Source organism: Diabrotica undecimpunctata, chromosome 2 (genome assembly GCF_040954645.1).
Source record: "Diabrotica undecimpunctata isolate CICGRU chromosome 2, icDiaUnde3, whole genome shotgun sequence".
Lineage (NCBI taxonomy): Eukaryota > Metazoa > Arthropoda > Insecta > Coleoptera > Chrysomelidae > Diabrotica > Diabrotica undecimpunctata.
This window is the reverse complement of record NC_092804.1, coordinates 146,320,017-146,338,153: the sequence shown is the minus strand read 5'-3', so window position 1 is coordinate 146,338,153 and position 18,137 is coordinate 146,320,017. Positions and strand designations below refer to the sequence as shown.

General features: G+C 34.2%; 1 protein-coding gene across 3 annotated transcripts in view; it reads right to left on the bottom strand.

Moving 5' to 3' along the window:
• Window positions 1–18,137, bottom strand: part of pbl (epithelial cell transforming 2 pebble) — an 84,448-nt gene that overhangs the window by 35,512 nt on the left and 30,799 nt on the right. For all 3 annotated transcript variants that reach the window (XM_072523685.1, XM_072523686.1, XM_072523687.1), the window contains 2 exons: window positions 4,815–4,946; window positions 299–637 (listed from right to left, as the gene is read on the bottom strand). In XM_072523685.1, coding sequence (XP_072379786.1) covers window positions 299–637; window positions 4,815–4,946 — 471 coding nt within the window. The remainder of the gene's footprint in view (window positions 1–298; window positions 638–4,814; window positions 4,947–18,137) is intronic.

The window sequence follows — 18,137 nt, the reverse complement described above, 5'->3', positions numbered from 1 at the left end:
ACTTCGCTTATCGAATGATCCTGAAAGTACCATGTTACAAGTTGCACTTTTTCTTGGACGGCATACAACGTAATACGCATTTTATCAATTATTTGTTTATTCTTTCAGAACTTCGTTTGAAATTTTTAATGTCAATGTGATAATTACGACAAATGTGTACCTACTGTGAAATGAATATAGTGGTGGAAACGTGTAAAATGTCACAGCGATTGCCATTGTGTTGTATGGTCAATAAAACAATGTCGTGATCTGTATAATTAAATTTAAAAAACAAAATGATATTCATAGTTAAACTTACCGTTACTATCGTATGTAAGATGTCTACATAGTTTGTTTCTGTTTGTAGTAACTCCAAAAATACTTGATGCCTCTGTGTTAATCCCTTACGTGGAGTGTCGATTACCGGTTCTGCACCATCGATTATCTCTTTATTGGGACTCGTCGTACAGTCCAAAAATGACCCAGAGACTGATAACAACCCAGCATCGCTAACCGATGATCTTCGTTTCGTAAGAGCGGGCGATTGGTTATGTACAAGAGACGATAGCAACAGTTTCCGTTTTCTCCGTCTGGCAGCACTTCCGGGGGTGGCGCTTGAATCCCTTCGACCCGACGGAGACAAAACTTGGTCTAGATACTAAAATTTATATATTAGTCAAAGCTATATTTTCTTACGTAGTTGTTTTGTAGGTGGAATAAAAATCTCGATTGAAAAAGTAGCAACAGGTTACTTATGATGAAATGTTAAATTTTTTTTGCCTGCATCCTTTGCATGGGAATTGTTGTGTTCCTAAAATGAGACATTATTGGTCCAAGGATCATCTATTTCACAATAAATTTATTAGTTCAGCGATGAACAGATTTTTACTATTGTAAAAATGTTGGCAGATAAACTATATAAACTTCTATAGGTCCCATTATTGATTCTACACTAAAGAATTTAAAAAACTGTATAATTCTCGGTTAAGAATTGGTCATAGATGAATCCATGACACCTTGGAGAGGGTATTGCCTGTTTCTGCTGTACATAAAAAATAAGGAGCATAAGTGTGGTGTAAAGATGTATAAATTATGTAGAACTTGCAAGAATGCAAGAATAAAACAAGAATCTGCAGTACATTAAGAAAAAACCGAAAAGATTTACCAAGTGTCCTATCATCCAAACTCAAGCGAGGTGAAGTCATGGGAAGACAACTGGAATCTATTTAAGTGTTAAAATGGGTTAACAAAATACAGTACAATATTTGAACTTCATAAATGTATCTTAAATAACTCAGGTAAAAACAAAATACACCGATGCTCAAATTACAAGCTATCCTTGATAATAACTTGGTGAAAAAGGGTGTTGAGTTTAGCGATCAAATGGTTCCCTCCAATGTCCAATCCGCAAAACTCTGAAGTGGCAGTGGAATTAATATGTAATACCGCAGTAGTAATACAGTATATTAAATATGCTATACATATAATCATCAAAATATTAACAAGAATAATATCGGGTCAATCTTCAAACCCACGAAGACGATACAATGAAGTCAAAGATGAGCCAAAGATGTAAAAGGACTGCTGTCCACTCCAGGAATTTATTTTACTCTCTGTAATAGTTTTAAGTATACATTTGAATAACAAAACCTAGTGTAAATACTCGTCTGTCAACACAAAATGATAAGACTGCTCCAGCACCGTCTTTGATAATGCCTGCAGCAGTTACACAACTAGTCTATAAACCCCAATAACAATGTATATCTATGAGAAAGACTGTTTTATATGAAACTTTTATATTTGTTTTAACTTAAAACCCTTTCAGTCACACTTTACATTTATTACATACACAGAGGTACATTTATTATGTATGATTTCAAACATCATGTCAAATATCATGTCTAATTCGTAGATGCCTGCATTCTGCGCGCGATTTTGTTTTTGCTTAACAGTTATAACCGGATTTGAAATTAGTTCGTTTGAGTGACAATTGCAAGAGGTTAGGACAGTCTGTTTGTGTATGTTGTTTTTGCTGTTTATTTTCGAGAATAAACGCGGATATCTGTTTGATAGGTAAGTAAACTCCATTCGCTTAGCTCGGGCACATTTTGACAGATTCATTGTCGGAAACCTACAACACAACAATTCCTACTTCCCAGTATTAATAGCTTAAGTATGCTACTATTGCAAACTTCTTTCTTAAAAAAAAGAAGAATTATTCTAAATAGTGGAAGTGTATACTAAACCCATCAAATTTTGGGTAGTATATATTTAATAACAACTAAAAAATATATTTTAGTTGTTATTACTATTGATAGTAACAACTAAAAATATATTTTAGTTGTTACTATTTATTATATGGTGCAGATAAATAAATATTGATTGTTGGTAATTCGCAAAGTTCTATTTTATTTACTATTTAGTTTGTTTACTATTAATATTGGCTATGAGTACGTGTGCTTGGTTGTATAGTAATTTCCAGCCACTTCTAGTCTGTCAAAAAGTAACTAACTTCGCAAAAAAATAATTACTAAATTCACTAGACAGTTCGGACTGGGAATAGCGAACCGAGTTTAAACACTGTAATTTATCATAGTATGTAGTAGTTTCTAAAATATAGATGATACAAAGTAGTAAGCTGGGCACCTCAACTGGATCTACCTTATGAGGTACAAACTGCTTTTATGGATGTTTTTGTGACAAAAAATAATATATATTTTCGTGTAAAACAGGTTATTTCATGAAATATTTCTTTTCAGATTTACAAATGACGAGTCACTATATTATCTTGAAAAAGACAATTTCGGATCTTGACGATGAAGATGGTGAAAAGAGGATGATACTCAAATGAAAACTAATGATGAAATAGTTCAATTTTTGAATGAACGTGTTTGTTCATATAAAGAAGAAGCTAATTCTCAAGATCTAGAGGATGACTTGGAGCAAGAGCCAAACAACGACCAAGAAGTTATAGAAGATGAAGTAAATCAAATGAATCCAGAAACAACTATTGAAGTATTTTTTAAAAACAATTTACTGAGAAAAAGCAAATAATATGGATGAAGGATGTACAGTTCGAGACCAGAAAGGTAACATGTTATGATCCCATTCCAGAACAAGTTGTTGATTTACCAGCACTAATTAATTCTTTCAATAAGTACATATCTGATGATATCTTCTCAGTAATGGCTGAGATAACAAATCATCATTCCGTGCACAAGCATATAGCAAGATTTTTTCCAACGACCCCTGATGAAATAAAACAATTTATAGAGATACACTTAATAAAGGAAAATACAATATCCTCGAGTTAGAATGTATTGGTCCTAAATGTTGGAATTCCACTGGTAAAATATAACATCCATACAATACATTTTCCAAACTTAGGCAAAATATTTATCTCGTGGATATAAATAACCAACCGGAAAATAATACAGATAGACTGCGGAAAGTACATTCCCTGTACGATAGTATCAGAAAAAGATGCTTAGAACTGCCTCTAGAAAAAAATTTATGTGTGGACGAACAAATAGTACCATTCAAGGGTAACATAAATATAAAACAATATATCAAGAATAAGCCCAAAAAATGGGAAATCAAGATTTATGTTTTAGCTGGCCAAAGTGGTCTTGTATATGACTTAATAATATATCAAGGGTCCACTACAGAATTGAAGCCCATATATACCAATTTTGGTGCATAAACAGGCATTGTAATGCATTTATCTGACAGAATTGCAGAAAAAGGTCATTTCTTGTACTTTGACAATTCAGTATGTATCACCTCTTTCAGTATTTAAACTCCAAATCTATATATTCGGTGGGCACCATAAGACTAAAATCGTTTTTTTTCAACCCCTGCTTCCTAATGATAAAATCTTGAAACAACAAGACCGAGGAACTAGTAGTACAGGGATACCATCCCTGTTAGCAAATAACGAAATGGTTTGATAATAAACCAGTCACTGTAGCATCAAATTATGTAGGTATAGGGACACAAGATTACTGTAAAAGATGGGATAAAGCAACTAAACATTATATTGAAGTTATAAGACCGGAGGCTATACAGCACTACAACACAAATATGGCAAGTTGACTTCTTGCTAATGTATTTATCGCTCCCATGTAAGATCACGAAAGTGGACATTAAGAATGATTACCCATGCCATAGATTTAGCACTGGTAAATTCATGGCTGGAATACAGATCTAAATCTGTAGAACTCCATGCTCCAAAGAAAGATATTTTCGATCTTATTGGATTCAGACAGTCAGTAGCTGAGTATTTACTTCTTCACAAAGATCCACCTAAGAGAGGTAGGTAGACCTTCAGCGGAACAACATGCTCCGCAATCGTTGAAAAGGTAAACGAATAAGCTCCCCGAAAAACTACCTTATATGGAATTTAGATGTGATGGTTATTCATGTACCAATCTACGATGACAAGAAAGAAAATTTTCGGTGCAACATGGAGGGATGTAAAGGCAGGACCCACATGTTTTGCTAAAAATGTCAAGTTTTTTGATTTTCATAATAGATAGGTTTTAAGTAATTTTCTAAACAACTATTCTTTTTTTTTGTATTTTATTAGATGATAATAATAAATTTACTTCTAGTATTAGAATCCTTAAAGGCAACATGTACCTTGTGAGGTAAAAGTCTTAACAAAAAAACAGATGGAGGGGCAGTCCTTTTTTGTTACCTATTGTTTTAGTTACCTCTCTCAAGCATATCTAGCAAATTTTATAATTTTTGAATGCCTCTTTCTAGGTGTGTGACTGAAAGGGTTAACTGATTTATTTTTAGTAAATACAAGGCAGTAAATGTACAATACTTACATCGTCAAATAGATAATCTTTCTCCGGCAAGCTTGTTTCTTTTTGCACCGAGGTCCAGAACCACTCCGCTTTTACAATCCAAACCTTCGAAGGAGCCTCAGGACGTTCCGTTACTGTAGACTCGTCCACGACCTAAATTATGGGAAAATTAGAATGTATAAGAATCTATCGTTTAAGTAACCTTTATCGAATTATTGGAAAGTGATGAAATTAATTGTGTATTCTCAAAATCTACGGTTTCAAAAAGCACATACATAAACGTGACATTTAAGGAAAATTAAAAAGCAAATATTAAAGCTTAGGTCTGAGGATGCTCTTTGAATAGTCATACAGAATTGTGTATTTTGTATTATTAATTATTGAATACAGAATTCTGATGATAATAAAAACTTTCTTCATTCAAATGGTGAAATTATTATAAAATATATAAACGTTTACACTTTATCCGTTAGCTGAACGTTCATATACAATCATATACTAAATATGCTTGGTAAATTTTGTCGGAACATATTAACCTTATAGATAAAATGAAAGTTTATAAATTGACATGCTAATACGCTGATGTCTAAATTTGGTATTGTCTAAAACGGTGCATGCTTTATCGCAAACTGAATGTCACTACTATGGCTTTCTATAAATCATTGATTATTCCAGTTTGAACAAAGTTATTGTCTTTTTTTTTGGTTAGTACAGGAATACTAAAGGATAGAACCATTTATGCCAGACACAATTATGAAACAAAAAAAAAACAGTAATGAAAAGTCAAAACGAATTCTGAGATAAAAAATTTATTGCCTAGAAAACAATTAATACATTAGACAAAAAAAAAAGGTTTTTACAATTCACTCGATCGAACTATCAGAGTGGAAGAAATATTACGAAGATGTTACTAATAATAGGGCGAATTTTCTCGATGTGAGATATGAAAGAGTATATAACAACTGATGAAATAAAACAAGCATTAAATAAAAGGTATGAAAAATAAGAAAGCAGATAACTTATTCTGTCTCAGACAGCTCAGAAAGCTTAGAAAACTGAAGTTGATAATAAACTATACTACAATATTGATTGATTGAAAGAGCTTATGATAGCGTATCCCTGAATAAGTTGTAGGTTGTCATGAAACAGCAAAATATCTCACTAATTTATGTAAACGCTGTTAAAGAATTCTATGAAGGCAACTTTGGCTATATAAGAACACGGAGCAGCTGCTCAGATATGTTTTCAATTAATAAAGGGCTAAGACAGGGTTCCTGCTTGTCACCAACTCTTTTCGAAATATACGAGGCGTGTTTTTAAGTAAGTACCGTTTTGGAATTAAAAAAAGACGTACAAAGATATGGCAATAATTCTATTTTTACATGATAGCCTGTACCTTAATCTACTTTTCTACATAATTTGCGTGAATATTGAGGCACTTGTCATAACGTGGCACCAGTTTTTGAATACCCTCCTGATAAAATTCTGCCGCCTGACTTGTTAACCACTGCATCACAAATGTTTTGACTTCGTTATCGTCTTGAAGACGATAGAGGATGATCTAGAGTTTCCCATTTAAATGATTTGATGAGATCTTTGGTCTGATTAGCCACATGTGGACGGGCATTGTCATGCAGCAAAACGATACCCTTACTCAACTTGCCACGTCTTTTGTTCTGGATTGCACGACGCAGATTTTTCAATGTCTCACAATAAGACGCTGCATTGATTGTCTCATTACGAGGCAGAAACTCCACTAGCAATACTCCTTTTCTGTCCCAAAAAACTGTGCACATGATTTTCCGGGCAGAAATTGTTTGCTTAAACTTCACTCTTTTGTGTGATGATGAATGTCGCCATTCCATGGATTGTTGTTTCGATTCTGGTGTGACGTAGGCCACCCACGTTTCGTCACCAGTAACAATTTGGTCTAAAAAATCTTCACCTTCACTGTGGTACCGCTCAAGGAAAGTCAATGCACTGCCTAAACGTTGGGTTTTGTGCAAATCCGTCAACATTTTTGGAACCCAACGTGAACACAATTTTCGGTAATTCAAGTTCTCGGTAACAATGCGATACAAAACACTACGAGAATACTGAGGAAAGCAGTCGGACAATGATGAAATTGTATAGCGTCTGTTTTCTCTCACCTTTTCGTCCACTTTCTGCACCAAATTTTCATTAACGACCGAAGGACGCCCACTCCGTTCTTCATCATGCACATTTGTGCGGCCATCTTTAAATGCTCTCATCCATTTCCTTACCATTCCATCACTCATAATGTTTTGTCCGTAAACTTCAACGATCTCACGATGAATATCGATCAGTTTTACGCCTTTAGCACTAAGAAATCGTATAACAGCCCGTACTTCACAATCAGCGTGACTCACGATTGTTGGAGGCATCTTAAACACTGGAGTAAACAAGCATACAATGAAGAATCAGACTGTAATGGCGTCAGTGCGTAGACAAGAGATGTAGGTAACCAGCGCTCATGCGCGGAACGCCGACCGTAGCGCTGTAGCGGCGGAATCGCAAAACGGTACTTACTTAAAAAACATGCCTCGTACGTTAATGCTGCGCTGAAATAATGAACAATGAAATGCAATGCTATGGGAATTCGAATTGGAATCAGGGAAATCTACACTATTTATTTGCGGACGATCTGGTTGTCATTGCTGAAGATGAGGACGATGCAAACTACATGACGAGTATCACACAATAGAAAAACATGATGCAAAGAATATAAAAACTGATGCAGGTGACATTCCCTCCTATGGAATAAAAGTTTGTCAAATCACACTAAAATAAAGTTGTTCAGATCATTAGTAGAAAGCACTGTAACAAACGGAGTAGAAATGTGGATATTATCAGAAGACAATAAAAGAAAAATGAATGCAGTTAAAACTGGGTGTTACAGAAGTTTTATAGAAGCGAAACAACTGTTCTACTACGGCTACATGTGGAGAATGCCACACGAACGACAAGCGAACCAAATTTATAATTGGGTCCCACAAAGAAGAAAAAGGAGAGGCCGTCCAGCAAAAAGATGGAAAGTATCAAATAGGCGTTGAGTAGGAGAAATTTGCATGAAGACTCCTGGAATTATAAAAAAAAAGAATGACGTAAGGGGTGTCAGAAGCGACCAAGTGAGCTGTAAAGAATCACTAGAATGTATACAAAGTTAATGTTATATATTGTCGCAGTTTAATTGTTATGATACAAGCGCAATAAAAGTGTCGTCTATATGGTACATTCTATAAAACTGAGAATCAACAATAGCTACTGTAATATATAACGGTAACAAGCGAACGACCAGATATTAAAAAGAAAAGATGATCATTAGCATGTAAATGAAAACCTCTAATAAGACAATAAAATAATCTCAATTAAATATCCCAAAAATTAAATCGCACAAAACATGAGATACCTCCTGACAGTATCCAACCTTTGTTCATAACTTCAATGCTTTATTCTTGGCCATTCCTTTATCTTTCGTCATCTAGTTTATGGCAACTTTCGAAGTAATCCCTACTCAACTTAAAAACATTTCAACTCAACTTCCATCGGTGCTGCAAGTCTCTGAAGCTCTTCTGATTCAGTTTTTGCATTGGTCTTCAGTAGCATCGTCGCATTTATTTGAATAATCTCTGGTGTCATCGAAAGGATGCCCTTTAAATAGCATTTCCAGTTTGGAAAACACGAAAATGTCTTCTTCTCCGGTAACACATCCGGACCGGATGTTGTAGATCGATATCGTGGTTTTGTTGACCGCTCTTGAAATAATTCGGCGGAAGTCATTCCACACCATTGTCGGATGCTTTTCAGCCACGAGATATGACGGCCTTCCCGCCCCCTTTTGCCAAAAACTTGACCCTGTATGACGAGTTAAAGAATTCTATATATTTCTTCGATACACATCACGTGGCCAAAGTACTCAAGTTTACGTTGTTTCACTAAATTAAGCACTTCTTTTTCTTATTTTCACTTCATAGTCTACATAAGATATATTCGATATCCTCCTATAGATCCATATATCGAAGGCTTCGATCTTCTTTTCAATGGCTTTCGTCAGTATCCAGACTTCGACTTCGCATAGTAGTACCGGAAGAACGTAGCACCTCACCATACGCATCTTGGTCTCTAAACTCAGGTCACTGCATCACAGAATATTATCTTGGAGGATGAGGTAGCTCAATCTAACTACTCTCTCGATCTCTTCATTCGCTGCTATTAGCGTCTCGGGATCTATAAATACAGAGCTGATAACCATAAATTTGATTTTCCTAAAGTTGAGGTCTGGGCTGGAACGAAAAAGTCGCAGATGCTATATAGGGATTATACGGAGACTGATGGAGATCTTGTATTTTGCCAAAAATTATTGCATAAGGTTACCTTAACGCAACGTTTGCTTGAACGAAAAATTATTTGTTGATTGTCTGACGACCTCTTGGAGTGGCACAACACCACAATAATAAAAACAACAACTTGAACGGAAGGTTCCATTGTGAAAACTGTATTTTTGTCTCGGAATTCTAGGCGTAAAGCGTCCATAAGTAATGATGTTTTTAAGAATATTTTCCAGTGTCCAGACCGACTTCTAAACGAACCTTTGTCAGTTCTGTCGTGAGCAACTTTTGGCACGCGGTGAATCATTCCTAAATTCTCGTTTAGAATTTCATAAACTAAACTAACAATTTCTTTGATGACTTTCTAGTTCGTACACAGTTAAATACCGATCTTTTTCAATCGCGAATAGATGTTGTACTGGAAGGTCGTTGTACTGTTGTACAGGAATGCGGGTACCTGTCAACAGACTACGGCCATTTTGAACGCATTGAACCATTCTTTTATGTTTATTTTGTTCATACATTTATCTCCAAAGGATTTTTGCATCACTTGAATAGTTTTCCCACATCTTTTTATGATTTTAAAGCAAAGCTTAATTCGAATGCATTACTATAACATCTTGTACTATAACATCTTGTATAAAGTATTGTAGCATTGGTAGTTGCACTATGCGAGAAGTTCGTGAAGTGTTAATGGTTAAGCTTGCAACTTACAGAGGGCGCTGGAAATGTTTGGCGCGAAGTTATGAAAGACGGTCGAATACTTTTGGGATTAATATCAATCGAACAGGGTCTTTGTTTAATATTTGTGATCCAAATTATGTGTTTATTTTAAAATATTTGTAAGTCTAAATATGAAATTTTCTCAAAAAGTTATAATAAATTCAGCTTGCTATATATTTTATTATTGTTTCGGCAGAAGTTGTACCAACCAAGATATACTAAGATATTTTGGACATATAACAATAAGAAGAGAAGGCAAGGAACGCATGATAGTTAAATGCAACGTGGCTGGCAAAAGATCCAGGGGAAGATCTCCAGCACGACGGTCGGACCAAATAAAGGACTGACTGGTTACTCATTCCCTGAAGCAACACAACACACACAGAAGAGAGATCAGTAGACAGAAATAATCAAACAAATTACATGACACCACAACATTTTTACGAAGGAGAAAAGATACAGGAGGCGAATTTGTGGTGACTTGAATCTCGCTTTGCATTATACTAGAAAGTGTCTCAGCACAATAATTTAACAGTACTGGCAACAAAAACAAAAAAACTTTTCTTTAATCAAAAAGGCAAAATAAATGATTTATTATAATGAATAAGCAATAGAGACACATATAGGAAAAACCTATTACAATATAATTTTGAATGTGAACATCAGACATGCAGGGTGATTGATTAATCTGATTAAGTTCAATAGATCCGCTATAATAATAGATAACAATAAAAGTTAATAACAAAAGTTGTAGGTACATTTGAGGTTCATATTACAAAATTAGTTAAAATGTTACAGTGTGCATACATAGTGGCAGACCAAACTTATGTCTTTTTTAAATGTAACACCCTGTATTTCATTCTATATTCGAAATCTTCTTCACTTCCTCCTCACAACAATATAAAGTTTTGTTATATTATACAGGGTATTTATAAAGTTATAACCAATTTTCTACGACAATCGTAACAAGTTCAACTTCCTATATAATTAAAAAGACAATACAATGATGTATTGTAGCCATATTTGTTTAGTGATTATCAAAATTTTCAAAAATGAGATATAGATATGACAAAAGATATTGCTAATTTTCTTTATATCGAATATACGAGTCAAAACGCAAGTACATTATTTTCGCAGTAATTTTAAATATAACACCCTGTATTTTATGTCGCTATCGAAAAGAACCATTAGCATACTTCAATTTTTATTTAATTTTCCATATGTCTAAATTTATTTAATTAATTAATTATTAATTATTTAATTTATTAATTTATTTTATTATATGTTTTTTGAGATATTTTAATGTTTAAAAGGAAATTATTAATTAGGTGTATAAATTTTTACAAACTTTAAGTAAGCCATGACTTTATTGTCTAAAACTGACAGTTCACCATTACTGATTATTAATCCGGTAATCAATGTAACAAATAAAAAAAGAAAAATAACTTATTTATATTATTAATAAATTTGACAAAAAAAAACACAAACACAAAATACGCCATTTATGGAAAAAATAAAAACTACTTTTAATAAAATATTTTTAATATTTAATTATATAAGGTGTTTAAAATAACCTAAAACATTTATGAACGACTAAAAAAGGAAAGATAGATGGCAGAAGAAGCATCGGAAGAAGACGAATTTCATGGCTCAAGAACCTGAGAGAATGGTTTGGATGCAGCTCAAAACAACTATTTAGAGCTCCTGCCTCAAAAATTAAAATAGCTATGATGATTGCCAACCTCCGTAGCGGAGATGGCACCTGAAGAAGAAGAAAAAAGGCCATTGAATGAGTCACTTACATTACGAAACATTTATACACTAATGCTTCAAAATACATTTCTTATTCTATATTTTATCTCATGCCTTGTTGGAGGTATTTTATAAATTTCATTCTTAACGTAACCCCAAAAAAATGATAACGTGATCTGGGTGGCCAAACTACTGGTCCATTTCTTTCAATCCATCCATCAAGAAACTGATCGTCAAGTTCACCTTGAACCAATTCATTATAGTGAACAGTAGCACCGTCATGAAAACACCACATTTGTTCACGTATACGAAGTGGAACGTCTTCCAATAATATGGGCAATTGAATTACTAAACAATCTAAATACACCTCACCATTTAGATTTTCTTCAAACTAATATGGTCCCTCCACAAAGTTACCAACAACACCTCCCCACATGTTCAGCGACCATCTAGTTTGACCGTGTGTAACTATGTGGTATGGATTAGTTGTGGCATAATAATGCCTATTATGTTATTAGCTTTATCTCCAAGTAGTACATTATCGAAGAAATCTCTCTGTTGATTAATTTTATTTAAGGTTCATTCACAAAATACGATTCTCTTTTCAAAATCTTCATCAATTAATTCTTGGTGCAATTGAATATGGTAAGGGTGCATTCTGTTTTTTGAAAGAATTACTTGCACAGAGTAGTAAGTTTAGTTCTTTTTCTTTGGAAATACTCAGTGTACTTGTAGGGGAATTTTCAGTAACTGCCAGAAACACATTTATTTCATTTTCCTCTGTCACAGTAGTTTTTGTCCGTGTTTTTCATACATAACTGAACCATTGCGGTTACACCGATCCTTCAATCCTTCAAACCTTGCTGTTGTAGGTTGTTGCCTCTCAGGAAACGGTTTATGATAAATTCACACTGATAATAACGCATTTTTATTGCGTTCCTCCAATATCCAGATCGTATCTACCATTTCATCAACAGTAAAATTCATCCTACCTACTTAGTAAGTTTATACACAAACAATTATGACGAACTGTCAGATTTAGACAGTTCAGTCATGGCTTACTTAAAGTAAAAATTTACTAATTAATAATTTGATTTGAAAAATGAAAATATCTCAAAAACTAATACGTTTAGAGATGGGGAATATTAAATAAAAATAGTGACATAAAATACAGGCTGTTCTATTTAAAATTACTAAGAAAATTACCTTACGTTTTGACTGTATTCGTTATAGAGAAAATTAGTAATATCAATAATTTTTGAAAATTTTGATAATCAATAAAAAAATATGCAGCAATAGATCATTGTTATTGCGCTTCTTTTTAATTACACAGGGAGTGAAACATGTTACGATTTTCATGTAAAATTGGTTATAATTTTGTAAATACCTGTATAATATAACAAAACGTTAAATTATACAGAGTTTTTCATTAAAAAAACATAAGTTTGGTCTGCCACTATGTTATCGAACACCCTGTAACATTTTAACTAATATTGTAATATGAACCTCAAAGTTCCCTACACTTTTGGTTAACTTTTATTGCTATCTATTATTATAGGAGATCTACTGAGCTTTATCATACTAATCAATCGCCCTGTATATAAAATAACTACATAGGAGTAATATTCATCTCTGATGACTGATGAAGACTATTAGACCTCATGAATGAAAGAAGAAGATATGAATACGAAGTGGACAGTATAAGCTCTTCAATTACAGGATTAGAAAAGAAATAAAAGCAATTGGGCTAAATGAAGAGTATCGGGAAATTGAGGAACACAAAAAGAAATATGAGAGCTTTATTATTCATCGAAAAGTGAAGGAAATGACAAATTCTCACAGAAACAAAACATCAACTAAATATATAATCAAAGAAGTATTCGGAGATGAGAGACAACGATGACCAAACGGAAGAAACAGGTCCAAAAATTCTAAGACAAGAAGTAGAATATGCACCAAAACAGAAAAAATTGAGGAAGGCAACGGGCCGAGATGACATCCCAATTGAGTTTCTTAAACTTGTCGATGAGGGAATGGTAGACATTTTGGTAGATATGTACGATAATATTTATAGCACAGACACCATAGCAAAGAATGGTTAGTATCGACATTCACAAATATTCCTAAGAATTATAATGCGAAATAGTACTTAGAATACTAGACACTTGTAGTGATGAGCCAGGCACTGAAGGTGTTCCTGAGAATAATCATTTCACCTTAAAATCAAGGACAGCTGAATGTATCACGGAGAGCAATAGTCCTGGAACACAAATTTAGTCCAAAATATCTCGGAGTGTTACTGGACACAGTACCAACTAACATATAAATATCCCTGCAAATAAACAAGGCAAAGCACGCAGAGAGTCGATGTCCAATTCTCGAAAAAACAGTACAAGTCATGTGCTACTCGCAGATAAATATGCATGCCCATTGTGGAGCAGATGTGTATATGCAAGACTGGTAGATGTAGCCTTAAACGAAACATACCGAATAATTACCGTTAGGCGAGGAAATAAAGCAATCAAATGTACTAAACCTACCCATTTTCCGCAGCAACTTGAATGGCTGTGAAACTTTTTGCATTCGATTCGGGAAAGTTTCAGGAACATTTGTGAACAAAATTTATGGTCGTAAAATGAAAATTGCAATTTTGTGCACAAGGAAAATGCATTTCTAAAGGGCATAGAAAATGAAAAATTACCATGATGGACCTCGTCTCTGGAGTATGTTAATTTCATTCTAAATTAGTTGGCAGTCATTACTCGGAGGTTTTCGATGTCACTGAACACGAATATGACAACGACGATGGTCCTCAAGCTACCTGGTGCCCAGGGTGGACCTCGTCTCCTGGAGTTTTATCTTATTTTTATTCGAAATCAGTCCAAAGTTATTACTCGGTGCTTTTTGGGGTCGTTGAACACGAATATTACAACGGCGATGTTTTCCAAGGTATCTGGTGCCCAGGGCGAGCTCGTCTCCTGAGGTTTCATGTTAATCTCATTCTAAATCAGTCGACAGTCATTACTCGGGGTTTTCGAGATCGCTGAATACGAATATTTTGTTGATAAATGACCTCAGAATACCTCCTGTAACTTTTACTTTCACATATACTTTTATACTTATTCTCTCATACGTACCAGTACAAAGATATCCTCCAAGTTCACCGTTTTTTATATAAAAGGGTGAATGAAATTATTCATTATGAAAATAGATGTCATAATATTCAAGTTCAGATGTCAAGTTCATCGATCTCGAAAACATAAAACTTCAGAAGACTATGTTCACCCTGAGCACCAACTAGCTGGAAGATCACCGCCGTCATAACATTCGTATTCATCGACCTCGGAAACCTACAAGACTTTCGACTGATTTCGAATGAAAATAGCATAAAACTCCAGGAGATGAGGTTCACCCTGGACACCAGGTAGCTCGAGGACCATGGTTCTTATTATATTTGTATTCAGCGATCTCAGAAAGCCACGAGTTATGACTAGCGTCTGATTTAGAATGAAATTAACATACCAGGTAGATCGGGGACCATCTTCGTTATCATATTCATATTCAGCGAACTCGAAAACCCCCCAATAACAAAATTAAACTCGTTATTGTCGATATTTTCTTAAATGCAAATTTTTCATTTTCCATGCACTTTGAAAATGCATTTTCCATATGCACAAAATGCGATTTTCATCATAAATTTTGTTCACAGACTTTCCTGACACTTTCCCGAATCGAATGCAAAAAGTTTCACAGCGATTCATCTTGCTGCGGAAAATTGGTAGGTTTAGTGCTTCTTTTCCTCGCCTACGTGTGTATGAAACCTACACCTTTTCCGCGGCTTTATACTAACGCTGGCGTCGCCTTCCACAAGTATGAGAGGACCCAGAACACATCGAAAGATTTAAACAGCAGTTCGATGAACGACATCCTCTATATAGAGCACCACTACACGAGAAGTCTAGACTAAAAGGAAAGACTTCCTAAAGGCAATCACTCTAGAGCCACTTGATGACTACCCATTACGTCAAGATAGTCTATGCGGCATACGTCTTGACCGGAGAAAATGGAAGTTATTAAACAGAATAAGAACAGGTGTTGTTCCTGTCAAGACAAATAAAATCAGGTGGGATAGGATCGTTCCACAGGACCCACTATGCGAATGTGGTAGGTTCACAACATGGAATAACTACTGAAGTGCAGAAAATGCCCTGTCTATTACAATGCGGAGGAATTTTAAACATTTGGATCAGGAGAAATAACGAAAGTAAGTCTCATATCCTTATGGTGAACTCCTGCTAAAATTATTAGCTTTATTATAAACATATTTGTAGCTTCTCCTTTGGTAAACAAAAATATATAACCATTTTAGTTTTAATCTATTTAGATAATACTTATTCATATATAATACTGAGATAATATTCATTATCCTAACTAACTAATTACGATAGTTTTAGAATATTAGAATCTTTATTCACCTTTAATTAACTAAAATAGCCAAAAGAGGCCTAGCGATATCAACCAAATATTTATATACATTGTTTCTTTCTTTGTGATATAATATGTACATATAAAATGAAGTAGAAAATGAACCCAAAAGAAAGAATAAACTCACAAGGTAAAAAAACGTTGCATTCAAAATTTCTTTGAAATTTGATATATTTTCGATGTTATTGATAAGGTATTCTAATTTCCCCATTTAAATCATTATCTTTACTTGTAACTGATCAGCTGTTTAACGCCAACAAAAAGCAGTGCACGTGGGATGCAAAATTTTATAGTAAGTTAAATACAGGGTGTTTCAAAAAGATATGTCATAAATTAAATCACGCATTCCGGAGACAAAAATAAATTGATTTAGAATTCAACTTACCTTAGTACAAAAGTGTACACAAAAAAAGTTAAACAAAGCATTTTTCATCCAAAAGAAACAACACAATCTAAGAGAACAGAAAAATTTTAAGGGGGGTGTCCAGCCCTAAATCCCCCCAAACTTTTGAGTACGTTCAAATCAAATGAATTTAGTGGCATCATTAGTTGAACACATTATTTTTAAAAAATTTTTGCCTCTTATTACTTTTTTCAAAAAACAGTTTCAAAAAATGTCTATAACCTCTATAAATATAATACAATAAATGTTCAAAATGACCCCCATTTTCTTCAATACACATTCGGTATCGTTTTAATAAGGAAAACCGAATGAGCTGAAAAATCATATTTTTCTGACGAAATTGATTTGCAGCTTCAATTATTCTAACCCTCAATAATTGTTGTTCGTCCTCTATTGTTACAGAATACACTTTCTCTTTCATAAATCCCCAAAACCAAAAGTCCATGAGTTAAGATCTGGACTTCTGTGTGGCCAAGAAATAGGTGCATCACGACCCCTTCCAATCCACCAACCACGATACTGCTTGCAAAGGTATTCCTTTATAGAAACCTCATATTTTGCCTTATTGCAATATTCACTTCTTCCAAATACTCTTGTAAATCGTTTGCCAAGAACTGCAAATAATTATCAACATTTAAATTGTTGGGAAGAAATACTGGGCCTATTAGATCGTTATCCACAATTCCTGCCCAAACATTAACTTTGAAAGTCCTTTGGTGATCAGTCGTTTTTTTGGCGTGAGGATTGTAGTCGGCCCAAATGTGCTCATTATGATGGTTTGTTATTCCATTTCTACTGAAGGTAGCCACGTCGGTAAACAAAATATTTCTAATAAAATTAACAACCAATAGCAAAATCCAATCCTTTTAGGATAATCTTCAACCAATAACTCTTGAACCGTTGTTAAGTGATAGGGTTTAAGCAGCTGATCCTTCAAACACCTCCAAACCCTTACGTGAGGAACATTTAGTTGAGCAGCTATTACCCTTGTACTTGATCCAGGGACTTCTTCAATGATTTCTAAAATGTCTTCAACAGATGCATCCATTATTGGGCGACCACTATTTCCAGCAACTTGCGGTTGGAATGTACCCGTTTCCCGTAAAAGACGATCAAAATAATCGTCTCTCGGGTGTATTTCGATTGGGGTATTTTACTGCATAACGCCTTGCGGCTGCTGCACTATTTCCTTGACATTCACCTACGATATTACCGATAGTTTATTGAAATCATAATTTAATCTGATCCAACTCACCCAAAGTTAAATGCATATCTGCCATTTCCTGAAATGTGTAAATCAAAATTTTTAATATTAATCATTCACACAATAAATGATAGCTTCAAATTATTGACTATTATTGATGGAGCTATTTGTAATTATTGTATCCGTAGAAACTAATTGTAATTTTATGACCAACTAGGAAAAAACTAGTTTTTCGAAAAAGTGATAAGAGGCAAAAAAGTTTTAAAAATAATGTGTTAAACTAATGATGCCACAAAATTCATTTGATTTGAACGAACTCAAAAGTTTGGGGGGATTTAGGGTTGTACACGTACACCCCCTTAAAATTTTTCTGTGCGCTTAGAGTTTATTGTTTCTTTTGTATGAAAAATGCTTACAGAACAAAAAAG